This window comes from Cavia porcellus, unplaced genomic scaffold (genome assembly GCF_034190915.1).
Source record: "Cavia porcellus strain 051 isolate PalLab524CR breed Dunkin Hartley unplaced genomic scaffold, mCavPor4.1 scaffold_6, whole genome shotgun sequence".
Classification (NCBI taxonomy): Eukaryota; Metazoa; Chordata; class Mammalia; order Rodentia; family Caviidae; genus Cavia; species Cavia porcellus.
This window is the reverse complement of record NW_026947489.1, coordinates 27212015-27230600: the sequence shown is the minus strand read 5'-3', so window position 1 is coordinate 27230600 and position 18586 is coordinate 27212015. Positions and strand designations below refer to the sequence as shown.

At 42.1% G+C, this 18586-nt stretch overlaps 1 protein-coding gene across 7 annotated transcripts in view; it reads right to left on the bottom strand.

Annotated features, from left to right (window-relative positions):
* The window catches only part of Tp53bp1 (tumor protein p53 binding protein 1), a 77924-nt gene that overhangs the window by 9312 nt on the left and 50026 nt on the right, over positions 1 to 18586 (bottom strand). For all 7 annotated transcript variants that reach the window (XM_063250170.1, XM_063250171.1, XM_063250173.1 and 4 more), the window contains 5 exons: positions 12406 to 12889; positions 8818 to 8970; positions 3338 to 3609; positions 2544 to 2693; positions 1858 to 2288 (listed from right to left, as the gene is read on the bottom strand). In XM_063250170.1, the coding sequence (XP_063106240.1) occupies positions 1858 to 2288; positions 2544 to 2693; positions 3338 to 3609; positions 8818 to 8970; positions 12406 to 12889 (1490 nt within the window). The remainder of the gene's footprint in view (positions 1 to 1857; positions 2289 to 2543; positions 2694 to 3337; positions 3610 to 8817; positions 8971 to 12405; positions 12890 to 18586) is intronic.

Here is an 18586-nt window from a genome sequence, read left to right as displayed (position 1 = left end):
GAAACACAGTGTGAGGCCTAAAAGGAAACTGGGCTAGAATTAAGCAAACCTTAGCCTCAGTCTCAATTTGCTAAATAATTTCACCAAGGCTGAAGGAAAACTTTTTATTTCCCTGTATTAATCAGTAGAATTTACAATATATAAAAAAAAAAACAAAGAATTCACAGTATACACACGACACACGCAACACAACAAGGTATGCTATTCACAGTTTTTTCACTCATCTCACCTACTTGCTTGTGCTTGAATGAAGAACTAAAATACATCAAGATATCTTACCAAGGAAAAGAATAAAGGGAGAGAGCAGACTTACTCTTTGCTGTCACACAATCTCTTTCCCCTCTTGAATCTCTTATCACCAAACTATAAAACCTACGGTCGGTCACAAAACAGTAAGAGCTACTAAAACTAGAAAGATTATGGTGTTGATGTTAGCAGACAACCTCAGTAAGTAGAGCACAGAATCTCTACCTTGGGATACTGAACTGTCTGGCTGAAAGGGCCCAATGTAGACCTCCAAGAGTGACTGTATCTTTGAAAGAAAAACTAATGCATTTGGTAATGAATCCCAGGTCATAAAAAACCCACTCTATGTGCTGCTCCTAGAGATACCATACAAAGCTGATGGTGTTATCCAGACAGTTTAAACAAACAGTAACTCCTCAGGGAAGTCCACACACAGGCACCTCAAAACTGCAACAGAAACACACACTCATTCCTGACATCCCAATCCAAAATAATCCCAGAAAGAATGACAAATGACAAAATCAACACAAGGAGGTGTTTTCAAATTCATCCACAGAAAGGAGAAACACTAAGAACTAGCCCACATAAAAGACAGAAGAGAACTAGCACACAGAACAATAAAAACACACAAAATGCCCCACCAATACCATTAATGGCTTCTGCAAAAAAATAGAAATAAGGTAAGCACTGGTCTTCCAACCAAAAAGTAGTGCCTGTCTGACATGCAAACAGCACCAACCACCTCTGCCTACTTGACACTCTGTACCTGCCACATTCCTGTAGCCAGCAAAGCACACAGTTAAGTTAACAGTAAGTGAAAAAGAACAGAATGGTTAAGGAAAAACCACTAACATTTAAAACGGAAATACAGCAACCACCACCTTGAGTAGTGAGCACCAAACTACACCACAATGACCATCTCAGAAGGACAAGAAACCTATGGTCAGTCACAAAACAGATGTCAAATTCCTTCCTCAGGCCCATGGAAAGGCACTACACCTCTGTGGTGGTCTTCTAAAGCACCCCAACTCCAGCCAATGAGAAAACATTAGATCAGCCCAAACCGAGGAACACTTTGTAGGTTACCTGACCAGTATTTCTCAAAACTGTAAGAACAAAAATATCAAAGTCATGAAAAACAAAAACAAAATGCCATGAATCAGGCAAGACCAAAGGAAACACAATGACTAAATGGGGGTGTGGATGAGAACCTGGAACAGAAAAAGGAAATCCAGTGAAATCTAAATTATATCTGGAGTTAATCATAACGAATTAAAATTGATTTCTTAGTTTGGACAAATGTACCATGCTAAATTAAGATACTAAGTCTAGGGAAAATAGATGACACATACACAGGAACTCTCTGTCCTAACAGCGTTCGTTCTGCACATTGCCAATATTCTGCAAGTCTAGTATTATTCCAAAATAACAGGTTTACTCAAAAACATGAATCAAACAAAAAAGTCAATGGCAAGAGGAACCAATGTTGTAGGAATGGAATCTCTACTTGAGACACCAAAAAAGCAGGAGAGTGGAGTGATGCTTGGTAACAAGGCAACAGTGTTAACAGCCCCAGGCCACAGTGACTCTCGGGACTGCTGCTTTTATTACCTGCACTGAAATATTCATCCTCCGAGAGCGCAGTCACTTCAGTATCCAGTGGGATGGGGTCGCACAACAGAATGTCTTTGCCCAACACATCACACTCATAGCCATCATCAAAAAGTAATTTATACTTCCCAGCTCCAACATCTCGTGTGATTTTTCCAGAGTAAAAATAGCCATTGGATGACCATTTGGCTACAACACGGAGCCCTACAAAACTGTTCCCTGGAGAAGAGGCATCTAAGCCATCTGAGGAGCCAGCAGAAGCCTGGAAAGGTATCTCCGGGGAGTCACTACGGCGCAAAGTACTGGCAGCCACGTCTACTCTTCTGGTAGTGTCTGGTACGCGGGGCAAAATTCGGGTGAAAGATTTGTCATCTGGCGACATGCTGGGTGAGATATCCTCTATGCCCAATGTGCCAGGTGCAACGGTTTCTCTATGGAGAGATAAGAAACGGGAAGCTCTAAGACTAAGCCGACAAAAACACACACCCATCAATTTTCCCAGCCCCTCTTTAGCCAGCTCTGATGGCCCCATCAGTCTCCCTCTGACCTCTGCACAGCATCCTGTCAGCATGGATCCCTCGTCTCCCTCCTGACACCCATGTATTGTCCACTTTCATCTCTTCTCTCTACTCCCCTTATTATCTGAATGAGTACAGGCTGCACAGTATCTCACACGAGCCAGGTACCTGGTTCCAGTGGTCCGAGAGGGTGGGCGGCCCCTCCGCCCGCGCCCACGAGGTGTGACTGGAGCCTTCCCTCCCTGCCGGGCGCCGAGGCCTGCGTCACCATCCTCCTCACACACTGGCGTGCCTGTCTGACTGATTCCTTTTCTAGGACTAGAGAATAAAGGCAGGTTAGTGTGACAGTTGCTGCTACTGGATCCTTTCTCCCCAGGGCTCTTGGGCCACATGCCCACTTACAAGTGCTAGGCCGACAGGGCGGCAGTGTGGGACAGTAAGGACGTCACCTTGTGTGAAAGACTACTCACTCCTGACAGTTTCCCACTGCTGCCCTCAAAACAAAGCAAACTCATTTCTAGTCTCTACCTCAACTTCTGAAGTATTTAAAAAAAAAAAAAAAAAAAACTTAGGAGACATCAAGATGGGGCCTTCACCTAAACTTCATGTCCTCCCCAAAAAAGCATGTACATACTGCAGAACACTGGGGTAGTAGGAACATGTGCCCAGCATTCCCAGAGTCCCCTCACCATTTTTTTTAACAGTTTCTCAGGGGTCCTTTGACAACACAGTGTACTTCCCAAAGAGCTCCTCCCATACCGACCCCAACCAGGAGAGGAACGAATGAGGAGGGAGGCTGCTTTATGCTGGACAAGGAAGGGTTTCCCATCACTTTGTGTGTGTGTGTGTGTGTGTGTGTGTGTGTGTGTGTGTGTGTGAGAGAGAGAGAGAGAGAGAGAGAGATATTAAAATCTCAGCAACCCTGCCTCTGCTGCAGTTCTCTCTGAAGACCCTGTCTGCACCTCAGTTTTCCTGGGCCTCCGCGGGAGCTGGGTAAAGCAAAATCTGTGGGTTCCGTCCCGGTGGTTTTCCCCTTGAGTGGTCCGGCTCCTCTCCCTGAGCTGCCACTGCTGTGCAAGGCCGAGAGACTTGTCCCACTTGATGTGCGGTGCAAGCTGGATGCCTTTGACGAAAAGGAGCTGATATCCCCCAGATCACCTGAGGAACCCCCTGTCTGTGAAGGGGACACTTCAGTCTCACATTCCTGACACTCTACAATTGGCTCCTCAGTCTCCTGCAGGAAGAAATGGATAAAGAAGCTAAAAGAAACCATACTGTTAAAGCAATGGTTGGAAAATTCTAGAGATGACAAGAAAATTTCAACTCAAAAAGATGGGAACTTTCTAGAATAATGGAAATGTCTCCACTTCGAATAGATGTTACACAAAAGTGCAAAAGCCTTGCAATCCCAGATACATGGGAAACTGAGGCAGGCAGACTATAAGTTTAAGGTCTGAATAAATTGACCCCACCTCAAAAATAAAAGATAAAAAAAATCAAAATCTATTAACCTGAACACTTAAGATCTATTCATCCTACTGGGGATATATGATATCTCAATAAAAAGTAAAAGCAGTAAAAGACAGAGAAGTGGAAAACCAAGCTAGATTAAATTATCTTTCCCTTGGGCAACTTTGAAACCTTTGGCTGCCAGCAAGTCCTCTAACCCAGAAGACACCTGGCTAAGAAGAGCAGGATAAGGAGGCAGGCAAGTTGCAAGGGAAAGTGAGCATTAGGAGCCTTCTTGGTGCTTCATTAACAGCAAACAGCATTCCATGTTTTATGATGTTAGTTACTTCATATACCTTTCAATAAATCAAGAAGATAAGAAAGTTACAGGCAAAAGGAGACTGAAAACTATACTGCTATTTGGAAAGATAATAAAGTATGCGTTTTCAGCATATGTATGTAGATGTCAAACTGGCTTCTCACATGCCCCACTTTGATAGGTTGGTCGTAGCTCCCTGGAGCTCAGCTTTAAGAAGCCATCAGAGCCAGGCATGGTGGTGCACACCTGCAGTCCCAGCACTTGGCAGGCTGAGGCAGGAGGATCATTGTGAGTTCAAGGCCAGACTGGGCTACAAAGTGGGTTCAGGACCATCCTGAACTAAATAGCGCGATCACATCCCAAAAGAACAAAAAAGAAGCCATCACAGGCTAAACCCTAGACTTAGTGGTGAAAATTCTACAGCCAACCAGCAAACATCTGAAATTGCAACACATCCCAAACTTCATGATGCTGACTCTAGATATGTCTTTGTCATCAAAGAATCCTAGATCCTTAGTTCATTTCACAACCTCAGCACTCTTTTTAATGAATACTGATTTCTTTCAATTAAGTCTCTATGACAGTTTGTTGTGTACAGACCCTTTCAGTCTTCCTACCTCAGGCTGCTACCAAACCACTATTCTCTTGTACTGTGTGCTTGCCCTCTTCTGTCATTACCCACTAACACCCCACCACCATCATTAGTCACTCTCATGCACGAAGAACTTACCCCTGGTAAATACCCTTCCTGCTTCCACACCCAGCTTCTATACCTGCATGGCCAGGGGCTGCTGCTAGGTGACTGACTCAGCAACTTCAAAGCCTCTTGAGCTAATTACTAATGATATTTTCCTCTACATGACTTAAGCCACAATTCCAGGGTCACTACTGTACCCCTCTAAACTGTCCATCATTAATATGTCACTCTCCAGTCACTTTCTTTTATCATCTAGTTAGCAGCCTGGACTAGATCTAAGTAAGCACAAGTAGCAAGGTCATGTGACTCAGGTAGGCATCATGATTTCAGACTTACAGCCAACTTCCTCTCTACAGCATGGCATTGTGTAGGGTCCTGAGGCTGGGTCTCAAATGGACAGAAGACCCAAAGAGGAAGAGATAGCCCAGCCACCTATGCAACTGTACAGGAGCCAAGGCTGTTACTCTTAGCATTGGCAAGGGCCAGACCCTAAGTTAGCCTGGTATAGTTTTTTCAATAGGCCACATGAAAACAAAGATCTCAACCATCTTTTTCTCTAGATGTATTCCCAAATCTATCATAATACCTGTCACAATGAGGCCCTTGGCTAGGCCTGGTGGCACAGGCCTGTATCCCCAATACTCTGGAAGGTTGAAGCAGGATGATCACAAATTCAAGCCCAGCCTGGATAACTCAGTAAGACTCTTGGTAAGACTCAAAAACAGACTGGAGAGGTAGCTCAGTGCAAAGGCTCAATTCCCAGTATTGGTGGAAAAAAAAAAAATGGGACCCTTGATAAATTTTTACTGAATAAAGGAACTTCTCTCTCAAACAAGAATCTTAAAAAGCCACCTATATTTGGCCTGCCCAGGAATCAATGTTAGACTCCTCTCCTCTCCCTAAAATTTTACAGTTAGGAGGTCACTAAGGTCCTTCAATTGATACATATTTTTTCCACCTTTTCTCTCAATCCCTACTGCCTCTGAACTATCTTGACATGCATTACCTCTTGCCTGAACTATGACTAATCTTGAACCCCTGCAATCCAAGGTCACATTGCTGCCAATATGATATTTCCAACATACAAATCTGAGCATGTCTTTCCTCCTCAACCCCAATTATTATTATTTTTTTGTACCAGGTATCAAATTCAGGACCTTGTGCTTGCCAGGCAGGTGCTATGTCTCTGAGCTATATCCCTGGCCCCTCAAAAGTCTTCAAAGGTTCTCATTAGGCAGATCAAAAACGCTGAACCTCTTTTCTTCAGTACACAAAGCCCTTTATGTTCTTGACCATTACCAACCTTGACAGTACCCTCTCTCACCATTCTTTAGCCTGTACATTCTGTGACTGTGCCAATAATCAAGCAAGTGACATGGGCAGTATTCATCCAGGCTGCAACACCCTCCTACCGCGCCCCCCAGCACCACACGTATGAGGCAGACAGCCCTGTACATCCGTCACCTGGCCCAGCCATGCCCTTCCACACTTCCACTATGGCAACGAGGATCGTCTGGACTTGGTGCGTGTCACCCATAGATGTCTGGAGAACAAGATCTCTGCTCTATTCCTACAGAGTCTGCCACGGGGCTGGCAACATAACAACAACAACAAAACTAAAGAAACTGCTGGCAAACACATGAATAAAATCTTTAAGGGAAACAAGCATTACAAGGGATGAGGGAAGAAGATTTCTTCACTGCTGTTTCTTCTTCTCAGAACATGGTCAGCTTCATATCTCTAGGTATTTCCCAGAGTCCTCTGGCCTCAACTCATCCCACTCCATAGCCTACACACTTCTGTACACGCTGCCCACCACCAGACTGCTTCTGTGTGCCTTGGGCCTAGAATAGTCTCTGTGCCTCCGCTCCCAAGCTCTTCCCCTCACCTCATAGTCCCTGAGACTGCTAGCATCCAACTCAAACGTTATCTCTACACTCAAAAAGACTTCATCAAAGTTCCCTTCCAATGAGTTGAACTCTCATCTATTTATTGACTGTATAACGTTAGGCAAATTATTTCAACTTGCTATGCCTCTTGTTTCCTCATCAGCAAAATAAAAACAATGACCCTATCTATCTCATAGCACAGTTGTGAATTCACTGAAATTCTTCTAATAATTCCTGGCACATAGGAAATGCTCCATGAGCAGTCTCCATTACTTTGTTTAATGAACATAGTGTTTGCCAAAGTATAATCTAGAGGGCTGGAGGTGTGTGTGTCATGTGTGCCTCAGTGGTACAGAACTTGCCTATCACGTTGCAAGGCCCTGGGTTTGGTCCCCAGTACTATAAAAGGCAAAGTCTGGTGTATAAGCATATGAAAAGCATTACTTTAATAAATATTTAATAGTCAAGTAAATTTGGGAAATGCTAGGTTAAATAATAAAACATGTTTATTACTAGAGGATTTCTCAGAAACTTTAAGATGATAATATCTGAATTTCCATGGTGGTAATGGTGACAGTAGGATTTAACAGCAAAATTGCTCATAACCATGGAACTCCACTCTCCACCCTAGACTACCTGACAGGACTGCTATTTCCAGAAATATACTTTATTTTACATTTTTTTTTTTAAAAGGACTGGAGCGCGCCCACGGGTCTCGAACCACCGGACCAATTGGACTGGGTGGTTGGGAAGCCAGACTCAAAGGAACCACTGGGCTAAAGCCAGCCCCTTTTTTACTTTTTTAAGAAGTAAATTTATTATTTTGGGGGGATGGGTGAGACAGGGTCTCACTATGTAGTTCAGACTAGCTTTGAGTTCCCTATGTAGCCCAGGCTGGCATTGAATTCACGGTAATCCTTTTGTCCCAGACTCCCAAGTGCTAGAATTACAGGCATGCACCATCATGCTTGGCAGAAATACACTTTAGAAACCACCACATAAAGTATCATGTGAAGTAATAATGTTTAACATTCAACAGAGCACATTTGCCACAGAGGACAATGTGGACTACAGTACTTATAAAATTTTTTCATGAAAAATTATTTTTCAAGAAAGTCCATTAGATGCAGGTTTTCTCTAAAATTATAGCAACATGAAAAAAATTCCACAACACAAATGCTTTTAAACATCAAAAAACAACGATAAACCAATACTTAAAAATTTCCCAACGTTTGGTACATAATGAAGAAAAACAACAATTTCTCAAACTCTATCAAATATATTATCAAATATGAAGTCCACAAGGCTCATTATTAAACAACAGAAATAACACATTGCATTTAAGGTAACTATCAGTCACAGTTTAATTCTTCCCAAGCACAACCTCCTACATGGCAGAATTTCAGAAAAGCATCTGGGTCAAGGAGATGGAAAAAAGGAGACAATAGCTGTGCCTCTTCTCAGTGAGTGAAATGGTTCCAGAGCTTAACACACATACAGTAGAGATCCCAGATCTTCAACTGTAGAAAATAATTCAAAAGAATTCAGAATATGATGCTATTAACAAGTCAATAAACGCCAATCATACGCGGACACTAGAAATGAGCCCATGACAGATCCCACTGAAATAACTAAGGTCAGCTCTTACCAACAGGTCCTCCACCCACGGATGGAACACAATGTGTGGACATGAAAATACATGAGAGAAACGATTAAAATACATAAAAATTGATATATGAGACAGATTTACAGAGATTCATCAATCTAGTCTCTGTAGAAAATGAACACAAAGGGGCTGGGGATTTAGCTCAGCGGCATAAGCGCCTGCCTTGCAAGCAGGCAGTCGTGAGTTCGATCCCTGGTACTGATAAAAACGAAAAAGACAAAAAAAAAAAAAAGAAAATGAACACAAGACAATCAACCAAAGCTCAAACAGCAAATCCATGGCTGGAGAACAAAGAATACTGAATTGCTCTTTTATTAAAAGAAAAAAAAAAGGAGATGAAGTGATTGCAGCAAAAGGGATGAGCGACAGAAAGCCAAGGTGACTTTTCCATAGACACTTGCCACACAGACCCAGAGTGTTACCTCAGTGATTTTCCTCTCCACTTCTGTTCCATCTACATAGTATACATCTGTGATGACACGGGTAACAAGTGTGCGTACTTCACGGATTGTTCTCATGTGGCGATGCAAGACGTGGCCGTGTGGAGGCTGAGGCATATCAAACTCTTCTTCTCCCTGTGACAGAGATACATAGCACAAGTTTTCACTGCAAACTCAAAGAATCACAAATCAATTTCTTCATGAGCACTGTGCAGCATGATGAACTTCCCTTCTGCTCTGATTTCTACTCCCTTATGATTAGGACTGAGAATGGACACTTCCACAGCCCTAGGCTGGGCAGAATTTATCAGCAGAAGCAGGGCTGAAAGGACCCAATACTATCAAAAGCAAGATCCTGGCACCTTGCTGATGTCTACGGAAGGTTAAGTGACTTTGGAAAGCTAAAAGCACCTTTCTTTCTCTTGTCTTTTGTTCTTTGTTTCTTCTTTTCTATCTTTCTATTTAGTCTTTTTAAAACAGGGTCTTACTATGTAGTTCATGCTGGCCTTGAGCTCACTTTGTAGCCCAAGCTGGTCTCAAACATGCAAGAATCCTCCTGCCTCAGCTTCCCTAGCACTGGGATTACAGGCATGCACCACCACACCTGGCTATGTTACTTTTAGATAGTCATCCTAATGGTGATGATGACGTGTCAAATAATAAGTTTTCATTTCAGCACTTTACTCTTTAGTCCTTTAAATAAAACTAGAATGACATGTCTGTGAATCTCAGTGCAATCGGTTCTTCCTGCATCAGTAAGCAAAAACCACAGTTTATACAAGAAACAAAGTTCAGGTATTTATCCTGGCATGAAATATCAAATATTTACCCTGTCCCAAAGAACATGAAAATTATGCCTAGAGTTAAACTCTCACATTAGGAAATTAAGATTTTCTGTCTAGTTCTACTACAAAGAGTAATCAGGTCTAGGCATGGCGGTGCACACCTATAATGCCAGCACTCAGGAGGCTAAGACAGAAGAATTGCTGCAAGTTTGAGGCCAGTATGGGGGCTACACAGTGAGACCCTGTTTCAAAAAACAAACCAAAAAAAAAAGAAGGTCTTCTGAAGACGCTGTAATGTAATCTCTTATATTCTAGCCAGCAGCCACGGCAGTAATTGCCTACAATCCTAGCTACACAGGAAGTCACAGAAAGATCACAAGTTTGAGGCTGCTCTAGGCAACTGAGTGCATTCCAACCTCAAAATGAAATTTAAAGGAAAGTGTGCTGGAGATGAGCATGGTGCTCTCTGGGTCTCACACATTCAGCTCTGGTCAGTGAGCACTCAGCCTGCTGCCTTTCAGAACCTGGTGCCTTCTATTAGAACCACAGGAACCTGGTCTGCCTGCCTACCTGTGTACAGCTGACTACTCCCTGCTACACCAGAAGCCGCTCCCTACATCACAAAGGCTAAGCAGGTTCTGCTTTACATAGCTCAGAAACACAGCCAAGAAGCTGCCTGACACTCTCCTTAAACAGCCATACAAGGGCCCGCTCCAAGAGTGACACTTGATGGTATATGATAAGATGACAGGAAAAAAGGGAAAGAAGACAGAGAAAAAGAAATCCATGTTGACCTCTTTAGTCTTTTGGAAAGTCTCTGTGAAGTTACAAAATTTTATGATTCTATCATCATTAATTGAAGAAAACATGGAAAATAAAAATCATACTTTCCTAGCCAGATGTGGTGGCACATGCCTGAAATCCCAGTATTTGGGAGGCTGAGGCAGAAGAATCGCTGCTGAGTTTGAGGCCAGCCTGGGCTATCTAGTGAGTTCAAGACCATCCTGGACTACACAGTGAGACTGTCTCAAAAACAAAACAACAACAACAAAAAACTTTGCTTTGCTAACATGGCTCCACACACTCCACAGATGAAGAGAAAATGTAAGGAATATACAAGTAGGAAGCCTATGTTATCTTATGGCCCTGGCCGAAGGCCCATCATATCACAAGGATAAAAGAAAGCACTGAGGTTTGATTTGGAGAACTCATACAGCCATTCTCATTTTCCAACCATTCCTCAAAAGACAGCATACCAATTCCTGTACATCGTCTGTAATTTTTTTTAAACTGTGGTAGTCTACATGACATAAAATTAACCACTTTGCAATGAACAGTTCTGTGGCATTCCAGTGATAGTTGTGGTAACAACAACCAATGGGCAAAAGCTACAGCCAAGTTGTTTAGAGCCTTGACCAGGTTTGGGGGCCAGAGTGGGGCCCTCCACGCCTCACCACTGTTGTCCCCAACATCCTGATGAGTGGGGTTTGTGCCAATGCCTCAGTCTCCACTGCTCCCCTCACCCTAATGATGAGCAGAGACTAAGTCCTCATTTTACAGAAAGAGACTAGAGGAGGCAAAAGAGAAGGCAATCAGGTATTTTCCACGTGGCAGCTGTAATACCAAATTTAACTCTTTCTACAAAGGCAGAGACACCAAACTGGCAGGTGGCAGAGTACAAATACTTTGAAAATGAAAATAAAGAGAAGCAAAGTAAGGTATAACCCTAAAGAATTCTGAATTGGAGCTCTTCGCACTCTGGGACTTTCTGTTCTAAAAGGCACATACAGACAGAACTCTGCAGTTCCTGGAGAAGCACAGTAAACAGCAAAAGATAAATGGGCCAAAAAACAGGAGCGTGACAGCACAGCACAAAGAACACGGATGCCAACGACTAACACACTGAGTTCAAAATCCGGTTCTGCCACTGACCGACGCCAACTCTTGGGCAAGTTATTTAACCTCTTTTCAGCTTGGGTTTTTCCCTGGAAAGGGGAATAACAATACGAACCCACCAGGTGGACTGTCTCAGGCACAGTGATGACACAGCACATGCGTCCAACAGATCAGAACCAACCAACTTGGATGAGCAGAGCAAGAAGCACATGGTTAGGAAACACTTCCCGGGCAGAAGTGAGCAAGACGATCTCCTGGAACAACTGAAAGGGCAACTTTCTCTCCCACGGATCCCAATGCCAGCTGATGCCTATGTGAACTTCACTTGGTTATTACCACATCCCTGTCGCTGCTGTCCTGCTCCCTCCCCGAGGGTGCTTGCTACAACCACAGTAACCGGTCCCCAGAGCCACTCACACCCCAGCTCACTGTCCTCAGCCCCACCAGCTCTAGTCTTAGCTCCTCTTCTGCGACCCCAGTGACCTTGGACCTCTCCCCATCTCTCTCTATTTCTGTGCTGTCCTGCACAATTCCCCTTTGCCTTCTACTGCCTGGAGTCCCAGGAGCAATGGTAAAATAAACGGAGGGAGAGGCGATGACTGTCCCCAGAAAGAAAATTAACAGTGGCAGAAGAAAAAGAGAGTGTGAAAAACTACACAAGTCAGACGGTATCCTTGTCTTCCTTTCCTAGTGAAGGCCCACTTAAGAACTCTACCATTACTCCACTTTCCCTAAAAGACTATCAACTGTGTCGCCATCATTTTCACTTTTATTCCATCTCTAACTTGGATAAGCGGCTTTAATCTTCTAACCTCTATGCTACACAAAACTCTCAAGAGTTGGCAAGTGTTACAATTTCAAGTTTCTGAAGCACTCAGCATGTTCTCACCTGGCTGTGGAGTGACTCTGTGTCATCCCCAGAGGCGCCAACAGGCTTCTCATCACTGCCTTTCTCGGTCTGCACTGTGGCATCTTGCTTCCCCGAGCTCTGATCCACTGTGCTGGTGCCCTGCTCGCATACATTCTTAATAGTCTGGGTCGCTGCAGAAACTGTTTCTGGGACCCAGAGGGAATGGTCCAAAGTCTGGATTCCAATGTTGTTTAGCGTGGGCCTTTCAACCAAGGCATCGCTGGGCTTTTCCGGATGGGCGTACTGTTCTTCTTGCTGGCTTTCGTGCGTGTCTGTCTCCATGGCTTCTTCTTGTGGGCTTTGCGGCCCTTGTGAAGCTGTCTGCTGAGAGGCAGGAGACGTGGGGTCCCCAAGAACACTGACTGTCTTCATGGGCTGTTCACTCTCTCTAATTCTTTGGTTGCCCTCTACTTTTGCTTTCTTCTCTTCTTCTTGGGTACTTGGAAAATGAAGCAAGTTCCCCCTGTAAGTGAGACACGTTATGCTTTCAATGTGGCTTAACCCCTCTGAAGCTCATATTCAAATTTACTGCGCACACTGCTGAGGCAGTAAAGGGGTGTCTTTGGAAGGGAAGCAGGAATAGATGAGCTCAGCAGGGCAGCGGCCCAGGAGTGAGCGCTGGTGCCTCTAAGTAAGACTAGGGCCAACATACACCCCTGATCCTCTCTGCCTTGGACTCCGCTGGACAAAGGCCTCTGCCACAGGTGTACATGTGATTTCTCAACAGAACTGTGAGCCAAAATACACCTCTCTTCTTCATAATCTACCTGATCTGTGGTCCTGTGTTACTAGCAACAGAAAATGGACCAAACAGACTAAAGCACCATGTCAAAAGGGAAAGGGGTAAATAAAACAGTGGCAGAGGGGGACCATATTTTGACAATTTTAGTAACATAAACAACTCAAGGTGACTAAGCATATCATTTGTGAGGCCTCTCATAATTTCACTCTAGGAAAAAAATAAGGACAACAGGACCATTCCACCATGATGGTAAAATAGTCATGAAACTTCTTCCCAGTATTAACAATGAATCCTGAAACTTGACACAGGAAATGAAGTTAATTCTAAGTAAAGTCACAGGCAATCTAAAGCACCTTAAAGATCTACTCTGAAAAAGAATCAATTAGGTCATGAGGTCTCATTTGGCTTCAAGAATGGTTCTAACAGTCCTGACTGACTTCTAGCATTATAGATACTACCAGCTAACCAATCACTTTAGAAAAAGAACTCTAAAGGAAAAAGATACAGGTGGCATTCTGATTTTGCTAACTGTATGACAGCTCTGCATCTCAGAAAAGGTACTTGGTTCCTTAAAGACAGTACTCAAGACAGCCCATTTCTTCTCACTGGTTCCACTGGGCATCAGTAATTTATTTATCCCATCAGCTTTTGATGAAAGTCTGCTATAAATCAAATACCATGATTTTTGACGTAATTAGGGTTTCAATGTCCTTGATAATTTTCTAGAGTAAAAAGGTTCACTTCTTGAGTTGCACTGTCCCAATCAGCAGCCCCAGCATATGGACTACCAACCACATGATACATAAGTCATGCATTTTGAAACATGCTGTAGGTTTAAAATGCATAGTATGTTTCAAAGACTTAGCATAAAAAATGTACTATTTCATTAATAACTTTCTACACTAATTACATGTGGTTATAACAATATTTCAGACACACTAATTAAAATACCTTATTTAAGGCTGGGTGTGGTGGCACATGTCTGTAATTCCAGCACTTGGGAGGCTGAGGCAGGCAGATCATTGCAAATTGGAGACCAATTTGGGCTACACAGTGAGCCCAAGGCCAGCCCAAACCACATAGTGAGACCCATCCCAAATCAAACAAACAAACAAAAAATCTTATTTAAACTGGGAATGGTGGTATATGACTGTAACTGCAGCACTCAGGAGGCTGAGGCAGGAGGATGGCCACGAGTTCAAGGCCAGCCAGGGCTATAAAGTGAATTCAAGGCCAGCTTGAACCATATAGTAAAACCCTGCCTCAAAATAAGCCAAAATAGGGGCGGGGATTTAGCTCAGTGGCATAAGCACCTGCCTTGCAAGCAGGCGGTCGTGAGTTTGATCCCCAGTACCGATTTAAAAAAAAAAAAAAAAAAAAAAAAAAAAGCCAAAATAGTAAAATAATAATAATAATAAATAAAATATCTTATTTGGAAAGAAAAAATTTTTTAAGGCCTAGGCTAGCTCCAAACTAGTAAGTTGCACAAAAATTCTTCATACTCTTCCTTACACTTAAAATATCTAACAAGGAGCTTAATATGAAAATAGGCAACCAACACACATACTTTGAACAAAAGAATGAATAATTCTCCAAATCAAAACCTGCACATCTACTCAGATTAAATAAACACAAATTATATGTAAATATCTAGCATAAAGATAAAAGAAAACCACTATGAACTGAGTTTGCTAGGACCACCTATCTAGAATACCTGTCTCAGTTTTGTGTCACAGTTTACAACATAAAATGAGACACACCCTGAAAACAACTTTAACGACAAGGGGCCTAGCAGTCAGCACTGTCTGCAGCTTCAAACATTCAGTCAGAGAAGGAGAGAGCTGGGGAGAAGCCCTGTCCTCAGCAGTGGACCCTGCTGAGGCAGAGGAAAGGAAGCATGCAGAGCACTTCAAAGATCTTGCTCTTTCTGGTTCTCGATGAGGAAAAGAAGTTTTGGAGGTTTCCATGTTGCTTGGTTTAGTGCACCAGAAGAGACTGAAGAGCTATTTGGAATAACTTTCTAGCTAAAGTCTCTCAGGAACCTCAGCTGTATGAAGACACATGAGCCAATGAAGAAAAGGCAAATATTCACTAGGATAGATGGCCTTAATTCACCAATGAACAGAAACACAGGCAGAGTGGATTAGGAGACAGGGTCCATCAATATGCTTTATACAGGAAACACATTTAACCCAAAAGGGGGTTTGGGTTTATAGACGGAAAGTCAACAGTGAGAAAACAATGTTCTATGTGACAGGGAACTGAAAAAAGTGGGGGTAGCTTGCACATCATCTGCCTAACTTGTAGGTAAATGGATACAACTTGAGATCATGCTCAAGGGTAAAAATGTTCAGTCACATAGGTGAATAGTGTGTTGCCTCCCTAGTATAAAAAGGAGTTAGTGGGATCTAAAACATACATCCTGCAAAAGTGAGAGAGGAGGAACTGTCCAAAAGGGGAAGGCAATGGCCACTGTTAATCTATTATCGTGATTTGAAACCCGTATTGTTTTCATTGTTCTGTTTTGTTTGGTTTTATTCTGTTTCAGTTTGTCTAATCATATGGTATTTGATGCCATGGACAGCTGTTTCAAAGATAACAAAATTATTACAGTAAGCATTTTTGATTTCCTATTAGGTTGATTTGGGTTGTTTTGTTTTGTTTTTGTTTTTTTATTATAAAGAGAGTAAGATTAAACAGAACAAAACAGATCATAAGGAAACAATTTTAAGAAACACGAATTTCAAAGCAAGCCCACTGGAGATCTTCACTGTTTGTCTATCTTATTTTCTCTAGTTTTCTTCCAATTCTTCCCCGTCTTCACACACAGTGAATACATACTGAACATTATAGAACTAATCTAATCCTAACAGGATGATGAAGGCTTTTTAGGTCTTCAAGACCTGACATTGGGGAAGTCAATAATGACTGCCATGTCTCTCATTCTCTCCGTAGTAGCTGTCCTTATCTTTATGTATGCTGAAATTGAACGTAAGAGACTAGACTAATATCACTCTGAACAGTGAATAATAGTATTGCTAGATTTTATATCATAATGCTACATAATTAGCACTGGGTTTCTTAGTGTCTCTTCTTCAGAGTACTGTTCATTATATCATGCATTATATAATCTGTTCCCATAAACTGTTTAGAAATTCTCCCCACGTGTTAATCTCTACATGTGTATCTATCCTTTCTGTATTATAAGGAAAAACAGATCATAACAAGACAACAAAACAAATTTCTAGAAAAACATGAAATGAAAAAGTCATATAAAACCACAATATTGAGCCAGGCGTGGTGGTGGCTCATGCCTGTAATCCCAACACTCGTAAGTTGAGGCAGGAGGATCGTTGCAAGTTCGAGACCAGCCTGGGCTACAAAGTGAGCTCAAGGCCAGCCTGAACTGCACAGAGAGACCCTGTCTCAAAAAAAAAACCAACCACAATATTAGGTGATCTACAGTAGTTACTATGCTTTCCCTTGTTATTTTCAATAGAATTGTCCACATCATCAGACATACTATAATTGAACATAGCATTACATAGCTATTTTAATAAAAACACAACTTTGGAGACACTGTAGGACTTCAAAAGCAGTTAATAATCAAATGGAATGGGTAACTTACTACATTTTGTCATCTTCAGAGTAGTTGCCTCTGCTCTTAGACTTGATACTATCAAGCATACCAAATTCAAATAAAATCAGTCAAGGTAAAACAATGGTCTAACAAACCAGCTTCAAATAAGATCAGTCATAGTAAGACAATGTTAGTAACACAGGGCTTCAGTTTAAGTTAATAGGAAATTAAGGATAGTTACCATGGTATAGCCTGCTATTTTGGAGATAGCTGTCTGTGCCCTCAAATCTAGTATGAGTAGACAGACCAGAACAAAATAAAATCAAACTAAACAGCGATAAGACTACTGTGGCTTTTAAATCCTGATACACTATTAACAATGTCTTCTGCCTTCCTTTTTTAGGCAATTCTTCCCCTTTCCCTTTCTCAGGATGCTTTGTGTATTTTGGGTCCCACTAACTCCTTTAGTTTTTAGATTAGGGGTCAATCCATTATCTGAGTGAACCTTTTTACCCCTGAGCTTGATCTTGAGCTGTATTCCTTTACTTACTAAAGTAACAAGGTTTTCCTTCCTTCTAGCTGTGTAGTTCTACACTGCACAAAAGTGTCATAACTTTCCAACCTATCTGCAGCTGCTGGATGAGTTGTCCCTATTTCTCTCTGGTTCCTTGTCACATACAGCATCGTTTTCTCATCTTTGACTTTCAGTTTATTAAGCCTCTTTCAGGTTGAGTATATTTCCTATTCAGAGCATCTCGATGGATCCTGCTTCCTAATCTACTCTGTGTTTCTTTTTGTTAGTGTATCAGGGCTATCTATATTAAAGATTATAGCTTACTGTCTCTGCCTCATCTGTTATTTTATTTTTCTGCTATTATCTGTCCACTTTTCTTCTTCATTCCACCCTCTACCCTGTTCACTGAGGTCTCTCTGCCACTGTTGCTGGAATCCTGGTATTTTTTTTTTCTCTCTCTAGAATGTCCTTCAGTATTTTTTGTAGGGTTGGATTGGTGGCCATGAACTTCCACAGTTCCTCCTTGTCTTGGAAACATCTTATTTCTCCATTAATTTTGAGAGAGAGTTTTTCGGGGTACATCAATCTGGGTTGGAGGTTATTTTCTTTCAGGACTTGGATTATTTCCCCCCAGGCTCTTCTTGATTTGATAGTTTGTGTTGATAAGTCTGTTGTTATTTTGATGATTTTTTCCTTGTAGGTGATCTGCTTCTTTTCTCTGGCTGCTTTTAATATTCTATGAGTGTATCCGATTTCGGCCCTCCACCCACATTTTTCTTTCCTCTTCCTATTTTTCTTTTTCCCTCAGTTTCCTCCTGGGGTCATGAGAATCCCTCTCCACTCGTTCAGCCCTCTCCATGTTGTCAAATTCCAGCGTCTGGGTTGTTTTTCCCAGAGAGGCTCTCTATCCAGCTACCTAGCAAGCCACCATCTTCCAGTGATCTCCCTATTAGGCTGATGTGAAGTTCTGTATTGCTTTCATTGTTTTGTTTTGACTGATTTTATTCTATTTTGTTTTGTTTGATGGTATCATGTCTGATGGTATAGGCAACTACTTTGAAGACAGTAAGATGCATTATGATATGCACTGTAGTTTTATTATCTTCTTTTAAAATCTATAATGTTTCCTAGTTTTGTTTTCATTAGTTTTATTCTGTACTATTTTGATTTTATTATGCCTCATGATATGAGCAATTCTTTGAAGACAAGAAGAAACATTAGCCGGGTATTTAGCTCAGCGGCATAAGCACCTGCCTTGCAAGCGCGAGGCTGTGAGTTCAATCTCCAGTCCCAAAAAAACCAAGAGACATTATGGTAGCCATTA